Source organism: Erythranthe guttata, chromosome 9 (genome assembly GCF_056151865.1).
Source record: "Erythranthe guttata isolate IM_541 chromosome 9, IM_541, whole genome shotgun sequence".
Taxonomy (NCBI): domain Eukaryota; kingdom Viridiplantae; phylum Streptophyta; class Magnoliopsida; order Lamiales; family Phrymaceae; genus Erythranthe; species Erythranthe guttata.
Window position 1 is genome coordinate 13,026,688 of NC_142541.1, and position 16,148 is coordinate 13,042,835.

Below are 16,148 nucleotides of genomic sequence, written 5' to 3' on the forward strand. Positions count from 1 at the left end.
CAATCTAATATATATACAAGTCAAAACATACATCTTAGGATCATCTCGTTCCAAAATGTGGAGCTCGAATGTGATAAAACAGGTACAAAATTGAGAATATTTCATATAATATAGAAGATTCCAGTAAATTTGACACCGCATGAGTGGACGTGTAAGAAGATTTATAGTTGAAGAAGATAGTCGTAATTATCCAAACATAAAGGGGTTTTTCGTAATTATACTATACCCCAGGGGTAGTTGGTTGTAATTTACCCTTTAATTCAAAACTACCTTGACAGTCGACATAAAACTAAAGAAGGGAGTGATCCGTCGGTGGTAATTAACCAAGTTTGCCACGTGTAAGCATAAGAATCCGATACCACGGACCTGCCGCCACGTGTCCACTCTTCTCCACCCCTGATTTGTTATATATATACAAACAAGATAAAGAAAGCTATTACAAGAAATTACAGTGTGAGTGAAAAAGAGTTATTTCAGAGCAAAATATAATTTAATTTAGCAGCAACAAATCAAACACTTGTTTTGTGATATTTCATCTGCAAGAATGAACCGCTTGTGGACTCTGTTTACCTTCCTCCATTCTATGGCTGGGTAAGTTCATTATATTTACCTTTTTGTCCTTTTCTTTTCTGTTAATTTACTGCATCAATTTACGGCCGGATAATAATTTTAATTATTTTTTTTTAATTGTTGCAGGCCGGGAGTCATGCTTCTCTATCCACTGTGAGTACTCTTCTTACAGTCATTTAGTTTTTAATTAATTTTATCTTTGCAGATCTCTTTTTTTCTGTTATATGTGTTTTTACAATTGCTGTGATTCTTACTTGTAATTTTTCAATTTTGTTCTTATTATTCATTAATTGTTTTAAATAATAGTTCTCATTATAACCAAAAGAAAGAAAGTAAAATGAATTAATGGAGGGTGTTTTAGTTCTGAGGCGTGCTAAATCCCACTCTAAAATTTACTAAATTTCACATATGTGATTAAAAAAAAATCTCTCTTTACTCATATTCTCTTTAACTTTTCTCTCTATGATGATTTTATTCAAGTCATTCAAAATTTGTTAATTTTTCACGTGGCTAATCATAAAAAAAAAAAAAAAAAGAGTTCAGTTTTATTTAGTATTTATTCAATTTCATTATGCCTTTTCTATTATTCAATTTCATATCAATTCGAGTTTTTTCCTCAAATTTCAACTTTATTTCGGTTTGAACATTAGGAGATTTTTCTCAAATTCAAAATTGAAATGCTAGGGTCGTTTTTAGTGTGTGATTTTGTGATAAAAGTTAGGGAAAAAAAAGAAGGGTGGGTGAAAAGATTTTAGAGAGAGAAATATTTTTAGTTGTGTGCACACATTTGGTAAAATTAGTATGGGATTTAGCATCTCTGTTTTGTTTTAGTTATATGATATATTTTTCCAAAGTTGCAGTTCTTAGAATTCTTAATTAATTAATTTTAAGTTATTAATATTTTTTTTCTGAGGAAACTATAATAATTAATCTTTGAGATTGTTAACTGATTTGAAATGACTGAATTTGAAGATGAAGTAGTAACATATAAATGAGCTAATAGTGAGCACAAACCCCCCTGTGTTATTTCTAATTGCCGAAAAATCCCTTGTGTTCAAATAATTAGCTAGAAGCCTCTCCTATGTTGTGTTTTTCAAATCACGCCAGTCCTTATTTCAAAATTTATTGTTGACTCGTGTAAAATAACCAAATCACCCCTATAGAAAAGATATTAAAAAAAAGAGCAAAAGAGGAAAGAAAAAAAGAAATTCAGAGGGTATTTTTGACTTTTCAAGTTAAAACACATTTCTACACTCAGAATCCGCGCGCGCGTGCATTACAGAGTAAGCTGTTACGGAGTTTTTTGGCTTTGACTATTTCTCAAAGGAGGTTCTTGCTAATTTTTTTAACCCCAGGGGTTTCTTTAGCAGTTAGAGATAACACTGGGGTGGTTTTTGCAAAAAGCCCGAATATAAATGATCGAGTATTTGATTAATGTTGTAGGTATGCATCGGTAGTGGCAATAGAGAGCACATCGAAATTAGACGATGAGCAGTGGTTGGCTTATTGGATTTTGTATTCCTTTCTTACCCTTGCTGAGATGGTGCTTCTACCAGCCCTCGAATGGTCAGTAACATTTCTTTTTTCAATTTTTTTTGGGCCAAATACAAAATTAAAACGAATAAATAAGTAAAAGCATTTGATTAAATTGGCGATTTAATAATAAATTGCAGGATACCGATATGGTACGATTTGAAGCTAGCGTTCGTGGCGTGGTTGGTTCTCCCGCAGTTCAGAGGTGCTGCCTTTATTTACGAGAAATTCGTTAGAGAGAAGCTCATCAAGAAATATGGTCCTTCACATTTACAAAGGTCTTCTAACGCAAAGGGCAAGAACAAATTTGTCGATTCTGTCACTAACAATAAGGTAATATTAGTACAGTACAGGTTCCTCTATAAATTGATGCGGTCGGGAATATGGAAATTCTATCAATTTAGCGGAACATTAAATTATCGAGTTAATAACTTAGCATGTTCTTGTCGAGGCAAAATTGGGAGAAATTATTGTTTAGGTGAAGTTACTAACTAGTTTAACGAGGTTCTGGTGTAAATGTTGATTTCGTGTATTTATTTTTCTCCATTGATGAAACACAGGGAGAGCAAGAAGCTTACTAGAGAAGATGCATCAAAGGGGACACTTTGACTGAATTTGCTCTGCACTTTACTTTTAACTTTTTTTTTCTTTGCCTCTCTTTTTTCTTTTCCAAAACATGATGTATGGATCTTTGTAGTGATGGAAGACACTCCCTTCTACCTTCCTTTTTTTCTTTTTTTTCTTTTTTTGTGTTGCACAAAGTAACTGATTGTGTATGAGGTATGTATTTGGTTTGACAACAGAACTTTGATTTCGTTACTTGGTAGTTGTTATGATGTTGGCTAAAAGAGGTAATTAGATGTTATACCTGATTATATACGTTGGGTGATTTTTCACGGTAAACACATATAATCATATAACAGCAGATTTATACAAAATCATACCTACATACATTTAGATGTATGTGTACTAATGAGTGGTTATTTAACTCAATTTGTGGTTGAAATTCCTAGTATTTAACTCTGCTTTGAAAAAAACCATACTAACGTGTACACAATTTAATTAGCAATATTATATATCAATAAATAAGTGAAGAACCTAAAAATATAAAAAAGAAAATTGTCTCCTCCCATTTATCTGCCTTTCTAGGTGTAAATTTTATTTCAAAATAGTTGTCCCTATGAAGTATTTTTTTTTTTTTTCTTAAACTTGACCTTCATATGCTTAATAAAATTAGGAGAGGCAATTAATGGAAGTGGGTTTTTAGTTATTTTAATATGATTTTTTTCTCAAAATTCATGCATATTTACTAGTTTTCTTAATACGTATGCGTTGGCTCAAAACGAAAAATAAAATGGGAATAGGGAACATGCCTAAAGTGAACATACTATCACGCCCATCTGGTTGTGGGATGTACTTCTTCACGCCTAGCGTGTGAGAGAGAAAAAAGTATGGCGACAAGGAAGAGCAGGGGAAAGGATCGAAAAAATGAATGGTATTCGTAAAAGTGAAACTGTAATACATTAACAAAATTGACGAACCAAAAGTTTACGGGGAGTCCGGGCACCCCTGTTTTTTTTTAAGCACAAACATCAAATAACACAAATATTTAGAAATTTTAGAATTAGTAAGATCAATTACAATTTAAGGAGAATTCTTTTTGTTAAAGATTTACAATCGCGAAATTTGGAAACTGCCAATTACGGCTGAGAGAGGAAGAAGAAGAACAAATATTTTTATTCTGATTGTTGAGAAGAGTTTTTAACTTAAAATTTAAAAGGGAGAAAATTGCATTTTACATAAACGTTTTCTGTAAAACTTAAAAATAAAATAAAATATCTAAAATGAGGGAAAATCTAATATGCTAATACTTTCAGATAGATTTTGTAAGAAAATGGTGAAAAATTTAGAATGAACGGTGACATGGGTTTCTTTGGGAATGAAAATTGCGAAAATTGGATCATGTTCTAAAAATTCTGTTTTTTTCTTTTTTTTTTTGCGAGAAGTGTAAAACTAATTTCAATTCCATTGCAAATAGTAATTAGGTATCAAATGAAAAAAAATCATTCTAAACTCGAAAATTTTAGAATTGGAATCGGTGCAATTCGGGAATTTTTTTTCTCCAAGTTAGACAAAGTTATTAAAAGTCTAATATACCCTTATAAATATGATTATTTAATGATAGAGTACTGAGAATATAATAAACAAAAACACTAGTTGTCACCCTCGTGTCAACAAAGCACCCCGAATTCACGAACTAGATTGAGTTTTGGAGATAAATTGCTAAAACTTCACCCACCGCTTTGTATGTATGTATCCGATGACACGTGTCATCTTCTTTGCATGCACCACTGCCACCAATACTCTCTCCCTCCCACCGAATATCTCTACGTATATATATATACACACGGTCGATTTCTGTATATATATTCGTTCTCATCACTCACTACTCTACTCAAATTCAATTTCTCATCAACCAAAAAAAAGAAAAAAGAAAAAATTAATAATTTGCAGTTTAATAATAGCTATGATGGATCTAATCCACACATTCCTGAACTTAGCAGCTCCGCCGTTCACTTTCTTCTCTCTCATGTTTTTGTTGCCGCCTTTCCAGATTTTCAAGTTCTTCCTCTCCGTTTTGGGTACCCTTTTCAGCGAAGATGTCGCCGGAAAAGTTGTCGTCATCACCGGCGCCTCCTCCGGCATCGGCGAAGTAAGTCCACCCACTCAAAATGCATGGTGTGGGACATTCTTGTCATTATTAATTTTATGATGATATTTATTTGGTTTTTTTTTTTTGGTAGAGTCTTGCGTATGAATATGCGAAGCGAGGCGCGTGCTTAGTACTTGCTGCGAGGAGAGAGAGGAGCCTTCAAGAAGTGGCTGAGACGGCGCGTGATTGTGGCTCGCCGGATGTTGTGGTTGTACGCGCCGATGTTTCCAAGGTGGAGGACTGCCGCAAAATCATCGATCACACCATGAATCATTTTGGAAGATGTATGATTTTTTTTATTTTTTTCTTTCATTATTATTAATTTTATTTTTTTTAATTTTTTTTTAATATATATATAAATATATATATGTTGCAGTGGATCATCTGGTGAATAATGCTGGAATTACATCGGTTGCCATGCTGGAAGAAGTTGATGATGTCACTGATTTCAGAGCAATTATGGTATTATATCATTTTTACACCACCTGAATTATTTTAATTATCTGTTGTTAATTAAAATGTGGGTTCTTATATAAGACTTTATTTGAATTAATTTAATTTGCAGGATGTTAATTTTTGGGGATTTGTATACATGACTCGATTTGCAGCCCCTTACCTTCGAAACAGCCGAGGCCGAATCGTCGTGATCTCTTCATCTGCCTCTTGGTTGCCTTCACCAAGAATGAGCTTTTACAATGTCGGTATTAAAACTAGATACATTTCTTTATATTCATAAGAAAATTGCGCATTTTAGTTTTTTTAATTAGTATTTCAGTATCATTATTAGTAACAATATTACAACCTCTTATTTACTATTGGTATTTCAGGCTAGCAAGGCGGCGATTGCACAATTTTTCGAGACATTGAGGGTGGAATTCGGGCCCGACATAGGAATTACCCTCGTTACCCCGGGATTCATAGAATCCGAACTCACGCAAGGCAAATTCTTGAACAAGGAAGGCAAACTTGTCGTTGATCAAGAAATGCGAGATGTAAGTATCTAAGTAAATACAAATGCAAAGGAAAATTATATATATTATATTTATTGCATTAGGCACCCCTACATTTACTCTAATTGTGGAAAAATCTCCAATTTACAAGTATTAGAAAGATTCCCCAATATTTAATTTTATTAACAACTTACCCCCTAAAAACGCACTATTTGAGGATATTTCAGGGTGGGTTATGTAGCAATTCGGTATAACACCGTGGTACTAAATACGATAGACTCAAAAGTGCAACTTACTTTTTGTGGTAGTGTCAAATGTGTAAATTATAATACTTGGTGTTTTCACTATTTTACGCTGTTGTTTTTTCTTGACCCAAACAGAGCCTTAATAGCCTTAATATAGTGAGAATTTATTATAGGTACAAGTGAATATGTTCCCGGTCCAAAGGGTGGAGAGCTGTGCAAAGTCGATAGTAAGGAGTGCGATTCGAGGAGAAAGATATCTAACGGAGCCCGCGTGGGTTAGAGTTACTCACCTTTGGAAGCTATTTATGCCGGAGGCTATGGAGTGGATGTATAGATTGATGTATATAACGGGGCCCGGTGAGGAATCGGAGGCCGCGTTTGGAAAGAAGGTTTTGGACTACACCGGAGCCAAGCATTTGCTCTACCCGGAGTCCGTGCATATGTCGGAGACCAAGACGGAGTAAAATGTTGTTGGTGTTTGATACATGTTTGTGAGTTTTGTGTATGTTTAATTTGTGTAGTGGATGTTTGTGTAGTTTGTGTTGGTACATGTCTTTGAATAAAATTAGTGTTGTGACTTTTGTAATTAGATTAATTAAGTAATGTGTGTTATTTTAACTTCAAGTCCTTGTAAATATGAAAAAACATCCACTGTTTATTATCTTCAATTGCTAAAAAGAACTCTAAAGAAAATCTTTGTATTATTTATTGGAAATAATTAATAATTATATAATATATTTACTAATAATTTAAAGTTATTAGTGAAATATATTATTTAATATTAGGTAAATTACGGCCACTCTTTAAGGTATGGTCAGAATTACGAAATAAATCTTGTGGTAATTATAGTCATCCCTCTTTTAAATATTTTTACATAAAATTTATGTAATTCGGTTATTTATCGAACTGAATCATAGATTTAGGTTAGCAAACGGTTAGCTTATCGAAATTTCAGTTCGATTTTACCTAATTAGCATCCCAGAACTTATCTCTGGAGAGGTCTTTTCGTAAGATAATACATAGTTGAGGGGTGGCTGTAATTACCCAAATAGGAGAGGGGTTCTCGTAATTTGTCCAAAACTCAAGGGGTGGCTGTAATTTATCCTTAATATTAATATCTTTCAATACGTCCCATTAAGCTGGGGCAAATTGCCATGTTTCATTCAAAGTCAGACAAAATGGAAGGTCATGCGTCTGAATGTCAGAGTTGCCCATTTAAATATTTAAGTAAAGTTTCAAACGTACTGAAGATATTAATATTATACGGCCACCCGAGATAAAGTCAAATTACGAAAAAGCCCCTCATGTTTAGATAATCACAATCACCTCCTCAAATATAAATTTTCTTACACGTCCATCCTAATGGTGTCAAATTCAACATAATCTTCAAGAGACACATCTTATGGTCATCTTGTTTTAAAATATGGAGCTCGAATAGGGTAAAACGGATACAAACTGGAAAATATTCCACATAACCTAGAAGACTCCACTAAAATTTGACACCGCAAGGATGGACGTGTAAGATGATTTATAGTTCAGGGGGTGGTTGTAATTATCCAAACATGAGAGTTTTTTCCGTAATTTAATCTTACCTCAAGGGTGGAAGTAATTTACCCTAATATTACATAAAAAAATACATTTTACTAATAACTCAAGTTTTTTGATGATGTGAGTCAACATTATTAACAGTAGTTTTTTGGCGTAATTTTAAAGATATTGGGGTTACTTTTTCACTCCTTAAAAAATGGTTTTTTGTTCTTTTTCTCTCTGAAAGTACTAATTTCGGTCCGATTTTCATGAGTACGAAATCGGGCAGTTATATAGCGAGAACGACAACTCACGTTTCCTTACAAGACAATATACAAACATTGCAGAGTTTCCTCATGTACCTCTCATGTGTTGCATGCACACTACAAGTATAAGACCCAAGCGCATTACTTCTCATACCTACAAGCACCTTTTGTACATACTTTTGAGGCTTTGAAGCGGAATTCCACACTTTACTAATCAAATTTCACGACGTAAATTATATACTGTAGAATCTTCGATGAACTAATAATTTTACTTAAATAATTATTTACATTTGATTGATTCCAAATTAGTGATAGCTTGGTAAATTAATAAGTCACGAAATTGATAAGATAATACATTTACGAGAATTCAATTAGACGACCTCATGAAACTAATAAATCCGTAATACACAGTACATTTATGAGTTCATTCGTAACTTTTTTTTTTCCTGGCTGAAATTTATGTTATTTGAATATCATCCCTAACATAACATAACTTATGGTGTTGTTTCGGCTTAATTCCACTTTGCATTCTGGAAATGGAGCTTTTTGGTACTTTACACCTTTGGAAAATAATAATATAGCCCTTTGCACCCTTAAAACACAATAAATCATTCACAATGCACCATGAATTAAATAATAAAGAGAATTTCATTTTTAATGGGTTTTTTTGGGTTCAAAATAACAAATTAAATTGTTACTTTTTTCAACCTCCAACCTTATAATTTCAAGAGCACACAGTGCGAAAAAATAAAAATTACCACCGGATTATTGAAAGAAACATATTTTCTAACAAAATAAAATAAATTTATATCACTAAATTATTCGATTGATGAATCTTTTATCGTAATTGTGGAAATATTATGTAGAAATATTTGGAAGAAATATGATTTTCAGGTAACTTGATAACGAAAATAGCTGAGGGATTTTTGTTTAGTAAAATATTATTTGTGATAAAAAATATTTTTTTTAAATATGTTAATAAAATGTTTTTATTTTTGCACTTTATAGTTTCAAAATAATTGATGAAAAAAAAAATTGATTTCACATTTGGCTTCCTAAAAGAATACCACTAAAATATTAACTTGTCTTTATTAGCTTTAAAAATTCATTTGGGGTGCATTATGCATGATATATTGTGGTTCTAGGTGCAAAGTGCTATTAATTTGTTTCGAGTGTGCAAAATGTCAAAATGACACATAACACCCTTCAGGTTCAGGGATAGCTTCCGTTAGTTTTTACGTAAAACTTGCAAAAAATATAAGCACAAGGGGATTATCTGCAAAAAAATACTTTAAAGTTTAACACAGGCGGTTAAGTTTAACGAAAAAAACTAACGAAAGTTATCCCCTAAATCACAAAAGCATTATGTACTAATATTACGCGCACAAAGAGATCATCTGCTAAAACTTATAAGTATAGGGGTTAGGTGCTATTTACCAAAAAAATTAACTCTAAAATGAGTTGCCATGTTAATAAAAATATGCAGCAGTATCAAAATCAAAATGAAATTGCCCAAAAATTAATAGCAATTTTGTCTTTGTACGCAACACAACCACCCTTTTTGAGGAGGTGCCTCCACAATATATATACGTGTCACTTTCACTCCATGCAAATATTTCTGCTTTACTTCTTTCCGATCAATTTATTTATTTAATCATACTCCCTCTTCTCGCCGGCGGTACAATATATAGCTAGTAACTTTTCCGATGGATTTGATTAACGGATTCCTCAACATATTCGCACCCATTTTCACCGTCGGCGCATTCGCCTTCTTCTTCCCGGGGTACCTCATCTTCAAATCTCTCCGGTACTTGTGGCGCTCCGTTTTCAGCGAGAATGTCGCCGGAAAAGTCGTCGTCATCGCCGGAGCTTCCTCGGGAATGGGAGAGGTTCGTTACTAATTTCATTTTTGCCTGATTATCAACCATCGCTTCATCACAGCATAATCCTCTACATTTTTATGATTAGTTATAAATATTCATGTTGCACAGACACTTCAATTTCTTAACGTATTTGCTTACGCAATGCATTCTCGGTGTCGTACATTTATTCGATCACTTTTCAATTTTTTGAAATAATTGGACAACAAAAAAATCAGTATTTGGCATTTGTTGTTGCATTCTTATTATTTACCATGATTTGATAGTCAATTGGAAATGATAGATGATAGTAATATTTCATTTTAATATAACTATATGAAAATATATCAAAATATAAGTAATCATTAAATAGTAACACAGATGTATATATATAATTATAATTTATAAAATAAATGTAACTCTACATTTCTAATATTTTTAATATGTACCCAGTGTATGCTAGTGTGCTACATAGCTTACAAAACAAGAAAATGAAAAATTACACGCAAGTTAATTGAAAATGCAAACTCATTTTCCTTTTTCGATTTTATTTTACTCGAGTTTTTTATGCACGCCTGAATCTTTAATGGTGATAATATCGGTTGTGTATATATATAAAGCACATAGCTTATGAGTATGGGAAGAGAGGTGCATTCTTGGTCATTGGGGCAAGAAGAGAGAAAGCTTTACAACAAGTTGCGGAGACGGCCCATTTGCTTGGATCTCCTCGCGCTATCCCTATACGAACCGACATCTCCAAACCCGAAGATTGCAGGAGATTGATTCAAGAAGCCATAAACCAATTCGGAAAATGTAACTTTTTTTCCCTATTAATTAATCCCTATTATTTAATCACACATTTATTAAATTTTTACCCCCAATTTTTCGCAGTGGATCATCTGGTGATGAGTGCTGGTGTGACTCCAGTTAGCCTGTTCGAAGAAACATTCAAAGTCACCAATTTCGCACCAGCGATGGTAAATACTATATATATATAACCAAGATGTATAAATATTAAGTTCAATTTTTGATAAATATTTTTAATAATGTATATTTATATTCAAAGTATGTTGATTTGTATTGAATAGGATATAAACTTCTGGGGTCTGGCTTATACGACTTATTTCGCCGCACCCTACTTACGGATGACGAAAGGCAAGATTGTTGTGATTGCTTCTTCGGCTAGTTGGTTGAATGCACCAAGGCTAAGCTTCTATAATGTGCAGCATCTCGTCATTTTTTTATTTATTATTCCTCGCGTAAATCTTTTAACCTAAATGTCCTAACATTTTGTGTACAATCTTATTACAATATTGATTCGTGCAGGCAAGTAAAGCTGCAGTAGTAAGTTTCTTTGAAACTCTACGTGTCGAATTTGGATCGGGTATAGGAATCACATTAGTCACTCCAGGGTTGATCGAATCGGAGATGACAAAAGGCAAATTCCTCAACAAGGAAGGCAAAATGGTAGTTGACCAAGACATGCGAGACGTAAGATCCTTAACTTTGCTAAACCCTAGTTAGTTATTACAGTTAATCGTGTGTTTTATGTAAAACCCTATTAAAAAGAAAATGCGACGAAAAAGTGGCTTACATTATATAGATCTACTGTCAGGTTGTGATGAGTGCTGTTCCGATAGAGAGGGTTGCACGACTGGCAAAGTCGACGGTCAACGCCGCGTGCAGAGGAGACAAGTACTTGACGGTGCCACCTTGGTTTAAGACAACCTTGTTCATCAAGATGTTTTTCCCTGAAGGGGTGGACTGGTTCAACCGCTGGTTCTCGATCACTGAACCAGGAATACCACAAACAGAAGCTATTAGCAAGAAAGTTGTAGATTTGCCTGGACTTAAGGACCTGCTTTGGCCCGATTCTGTACGATCCCCCAAGATTAAAAAGTAAATGGGATTTTTACCGAGGTGATGTAATGAAATTATTGTACTATGAATAAAAGACAACCAGCGCAGCGTAAATGAACTTTTTACATAGTTTGTTGCAGCTGATGATTTTGTTTTCTTCTAGAAAGTAAATATGAGTATTGGATTAAGGTGATAAATTAATATGATTCGAATAACGAGATACGTTCGTTGGCTGAGCGAAAGCAGAGGATTTAAGTCTGTTGAGTAGCGACCAAGCATCGGATGTAAAACAGCCTTGTTCCATTTCGACAGCAACTGGAACTGGAGAAGCTTTATGCATTTCTACAACCATTGTCCCCTACAATCGATAAATTTCCGAACAAAGAATAACTAGGTGAGCTACACTCGACAAATTCAAATTAAAATCCAAAAAAAAAACCGAGAACGTTAGAAGTGAGAAGATGCGGAGAATCGTACCTCGAAATTAACCAAAAATATCTGGAACTGTTTCATCGTCTCCTTCATCTCGGTGACCCGTTTGGGTTCTGAAGATGCAAGTGCAGCAATAACCTCTTGAGGAGAATAACCTATTGCATTCTGTACAACCTGAAGGAGAAAAACAACTTGTTGGCCCATAGATAAGCAAGCGTGTACCGAAAGTTATTTAATGTTTATAAAACAAATTACTCACTTTGTGGTCAATGAGGATCTCAGAGATGAGGCTACCATCATCGATATAAACTCGAAGCTCGTACGTAGGCTTTTGCTTGTACTGAAATCCCTTAACGCCTGTCAGAAAGCACTGCCAAAATGCAACAGTGACATAATAAATATCAGATGTTATAAATGCAGCTGCAAGCTTGGCTTCAAAAGTTAACGGAAACGCAACCGAACTAGCATTAGATAATAAATGAACTAATAGGCGCAAGCTTAAAAACAATAGTTAAATTCATTGGTTACCTTAATTTTTCCACGAACAACAGAAGCTTCATCGTCAATTCCCGCACACTTTGCTGATAGGCTAGCCAAGTAAGTAAAAGGAGCTTCTCTATCAGTGGGGAGCATAAAATGGTGATCCATCTCGTTCCCCGTTTGTACTTCCTCAAAATCAATGTGTCCGGTAAATGATGTGGTAGGCTCGGTATTTTCTCTACTGACTGGAATTCTGACATCTTCCTCAGGCATGTGATTTGCGGTCATGTTTGATGGGGTCGCTGCGTAGACAACCGCAAGCAAAGTAAAAACCTCGAATGAAAGATTTGAGAGACAAAATTATTTAAACGTCCATTTTACATCAAATATTACCTTGCCTAGTTGCCGTTGAAGGTGTCGTTACTTCTGCCATGTCTTCATCAAGATTTTGTGGAATAGTTACACGATCTGGTGGATGCAATGTAGAGAATGTACTAGGCTCGGCATTTCTCCTACTCACAGGAACTCTGAATTCTTCTCTACGCATGTCATTAGCAGGGGTGGAAAATGCAGTTCCTGTAAAACATGAAGGCAGGTGTATTAGGAAATCTTAAGACTATGTTTTCGGAAAACAAAGGCTCGTTTCCATTATTTTTTTTTATTTTTTGGGAAATGATTTGAAGATTAAGTAATATTTGTTTGAATTTTGAGTTTAGGATGAAACAGATTTTCCTGTAGCACTCATTAATTGTGTTTTAGCAATTTTGACTGTGGCAATCAAATCATTTCTCCACACGAGTTTGAAAGATTTCAAAAAATTTAATTCTGCTGAAAGTGTCGAAAAGCTTACAAAACACATATTTTGGAAACGGGAAGAGTGAAAATGATTTGGAACATTTGAAAAGCTTAACGATAAACATAGCCTTGTAACTCATGAGTAACTAACACGAGAGGATAAGTTCTATGAGTCTTGTGAATAGACAAACCTCGGGCAACCGATAAAGGTGTACTTGCAGGGATATTAGTACGCCTCGGAACTTCATGTTCTTGTGGTCGAGCTGCAGCTGAAGAGTTGGGCTCGGCATTATTTCTGTTCAATGGAGTTGCATGGACTTGTCCATGCGTATCATTGGCCGGGATACTAACTGCAGCTCCTGTGGAGTTCGAATGAAACAAATTAGAAGAACAAAATAAAATATCAAGAGAAATATATACGAGTCTGCACGAATATAAAACTTGACACACCTCGCCCAGTCGCATGTTGTGGTGCTGTCGTATTTCTATCCGCATGGGCTGGTTCAGCATCAGTTTGCGATGGCCACGCAGCACGAGTTGCTCTAGTTGCAAGAGGAGGAATCACTCCTGTCCGATTTCTGACATTGAATAACTAAAGGTTATATACCAATCATGGATATCTTTTATTATATTTTTTTCATCGAGTCTAAAATTATTTCCATCGAGGAGAACCTCCAAAAAATTCAACTCAAAAAAGGCTTTAGTGATCCACGAGTACAGTCAACGCTTTAAATTCGAGGCATCCAGCATGGGAATTCAGTTGTAAATGTGTATCCCCTTTTATACCAAATATTTACTTATTTCTTTTCGGATCTTAATTCACAATGATATAAAATCGATTCAACTAGCGAATGGAAAATTGTTCCACTTCATCACCATTAGAACAATTCAGTCGATAGCAACAAGAATTATCAAACCATAGAGAAATTATATCACGGGATTCCGTAGATACCTTTTACCCCGTGGTGGCTTATTTATTTCGATTACAAGCCTCTGTCGTGCAGCTTCCATCTCCTCCACAGAGCCTCCCAAAACTTCAAGAGCTTCAGGAACCAACATTAACATGCCATGCCTAATATTTACATTACAAACAACTACCTGCACAGATATTCCACCACTTTAGTCAACTACCATCTCGTATTTAACTAATCAAGAACCAAGAATCACGAATCAGACAGAAATACAAAAAAAAAGCATAAATAGAATCGAGACCTTGAATCCAGCAGCAGCCAGAACTTGAAGACCATTGATAGGTCTATACTCCATGCCGTAGACACGCTGGACGCCATCTGTCATCGACAACTTGAGACACCTCTTGTTTCCGGGTGGAAGATTCTGGTACCTTCCACGAAGAGGGCAGCTGATATTCACAATCTCGTCCACCTACACAATCCTCATCAGAAATGCAAATCAACTCTAAATATATCTCGTTTTAGAAATTCAGGGCCCAGCACTTACATAGCACAGAGCTATTGTAACATCTATACGCACACTTTCAGTCAAATGTACGAAAAATGCAAAGGTTACAGTACAATTCAAGTAAATCATGTCATCAGAGAATTACAATAATATATCTCATATAAGGCGTAATTGCTTTTATTTGGAAACCTAACAAAGGTCGGATCTTTATCCCCTACTTTAAGCATTGTAAATTGCACGAAAGTAACTATAACAATTAATTTCCCGAATGTCGAACAAACTTTGCAGCATTTCAACCATACAGAAAAGTACTACAAATTGCAGCTTCTTTTTTCTTTTACCTGCAAAACGAAAGGCCCCTTGAGGTCAACCAAATTCAAGGCCTGCACGTTCGGAGGAAGCACTCCGGCCCCACAATAATTCATATCCGAGCACAAAAACTGCTCGAAGCAAAGCCTCGCCTTTGCCGAAGCGTCCATCCCCTGAAACCCCGACACCGATGACTGGAGCCCACGCAAGCAGGAATCCAACCATTCCCTCTTCAATCTCAGCCCTAGGCTCTCCAGAACGCCATTCACCGGAGATTCCGATGCCTCGAAATAACCATTATCACCGCTCGAATTGTGGAAATTGGGGCCGTTGGTGGTGTCACCGGTGGTGATATTCTCCTCGTCTTCGTCGGAGATGTCGAGTGGAATCGGTTCGTCGACTCGGCTCCCGGTTCTGCTAGTGTTGGTTGTGGCGGTCGATATGTTGCTGTTGGGGGTAGGGTTTGAGGAATTGATGTTCACTGTTTGGAAATCGATTTCGATGTCGTCGAGTATGTCGTCGTCTATCTCTTCCTCTAGTTGTTGTAGCGGTGGTGGTGGCGGTGGCGGCGGCGGCGGCGTTGCTTCTTCGTCGGAAGAGCAGACTATACGGAGGCGCCTTCTAGACATATTCCTGGGTTGATTTTCCCTCCATTTTTTCTTTTCTTCTGCATTTTAAAAGGGAAAGCGGAAAACATTTGGGCTAGATTGAAACTGCTAGGCCAAAATTATGTTGGGCCAAAACTAAAGCTAGGTATAATTACAGTTTTCGTCCGTATACTTTAGCAGTACGATGATTTTGGTCCAAAAAATGTCACACTTATGAAATTAGTCCCTAAACTCACCATTTTTGCACGATTTTGGTTCGACCGTCAAGTTTTATGGTTAAGTTGGATGGAGTTGTCACGTGCAGCGCATGTGACATCCATTTGGCTATTAGTTATCTAGCTGGTTTAATATCTCTCTCTCTCTCTTACACACAACACAAACCCAGGGCGAGTCCACCCTTAGGCAAGGATAGACTCAACTCAAGCTCACCCTCAATTTACCATTTTATCTCCTATATTATATTATATATCTATTTAGCCCACCCATAATTTCAATTAATGCAAAAGAAGTGCCATTTTTTTATTAATTAGTCCACTCAAAATTCAAAATAATGCAAAAAAAGTCTCAAATTTTATTAATTAG

The 16,148-nt window shown here is 35.3% G+C and overlaps 4 protein-coding genes across 4 annotated transcripts; 3 read left to right on the top strand and 1 right to left on the bottom strand.

Annotated features, from left to right (window-relative positions):
- Positions 1-430: 430 nt before the first annotated feature.
- On the top strand, positions 431-2,968 carry HVA22E (HVA22 homolog E). The gene is made up of 5 exons (XM_012999212.2): positions 431-591; positions 697-723; positions 2,014-2,136; positions 2,244-2,436; positions 2,664-2,968. Exons 1-5 carry the CDS (start codon positions 545-547, stop codon positions 2,682-2,684), a joined length of 411 nt encoding a protein of 136 aa, XP_012854666.2. The 5' UTR covers positions 431-544; the 3' UTR covers positions 2,685-2,968.
- A 1,566-nt stretch (positions 2,969-4,534) lies between these two features.
- On the top strand, positions 4,535-6,597 carry LOC105974046 (11-beta-hydroxysteroid dehydrogenase A). The gene is made up of 6 exons (XM_012999089.2): positions 4,535-4,816; positions 4,908-5,100; positions 5,193-5,278; positions 5,382-5,513; positions 5,644-5,808; positions 6,185-6,597. The coding sequence occupies exons 1-6, from the start codon at positions 4,631-4,633 to the stop codon at positions 6,473-6,475; spliced, it is 1,053 nt and encodes a 350-aa protein (XP_012854543.2). The 5' UTR covers positions 4,535-4,630; the 3' UTR covers positions 6,476-6,597.
- A 2,568-nt stretch (positions 6,598-9,165) lies between these two features.
- On the top strand, positions 9,166-11,679 carry LOC105974113 (11-beta-hydroxysteroid dehydrogenase A). The gene is made up of 6 exons (XM_088822925.1): positions 9,166-9,693; positions 10,284-10,476; positions 10,555-10,640; positions 10,752-10,883; positions 10,990-11,154; positions 11,279-11,679. Exons 1-6 carry the CDS (start codon positions 9,511-9,513, stop codon positions 11,564-11,566), a joined length of 1,047 nt encoding a protein of 348 aa, XP_088679051.1. The 5' UTR covers positions 9,166-9,510; the 3' UTR covers positions 11,567-11,679.
- On the bottom strand, positions 11,590-15,655 carry RMI1 (recQ-mediated instability protein (DUF1767)). The gene is made up of 10 exons (XM_012999176.2): positions 14,991-15,655; positions 14,443-14,613; positions 14,183-14,328; positions 13,681-13,808; positions 13,422-13,589; positions 12,829-13,011; positions 12,484-12,737; positions 12,215-12,325; positions 12,001-12,129; positions 11,590-11,881 (listed from the first exon to the last, which is right to left on the bottom strand). Exons 1-10 carry the CDS (start codon positions 15,585-15,587, stop codon positions 11,708-11,710), a joined length of 2,061 nt encoding a protein of 686 aa, XP_012854630.1. The 5' UTR covers positions 15,588-15,655; the 3' UTR covers positions 11,590-11,707.
- Between the last annotated feature and the right edge of the window lie 493 nt (positions 15,656-16,148).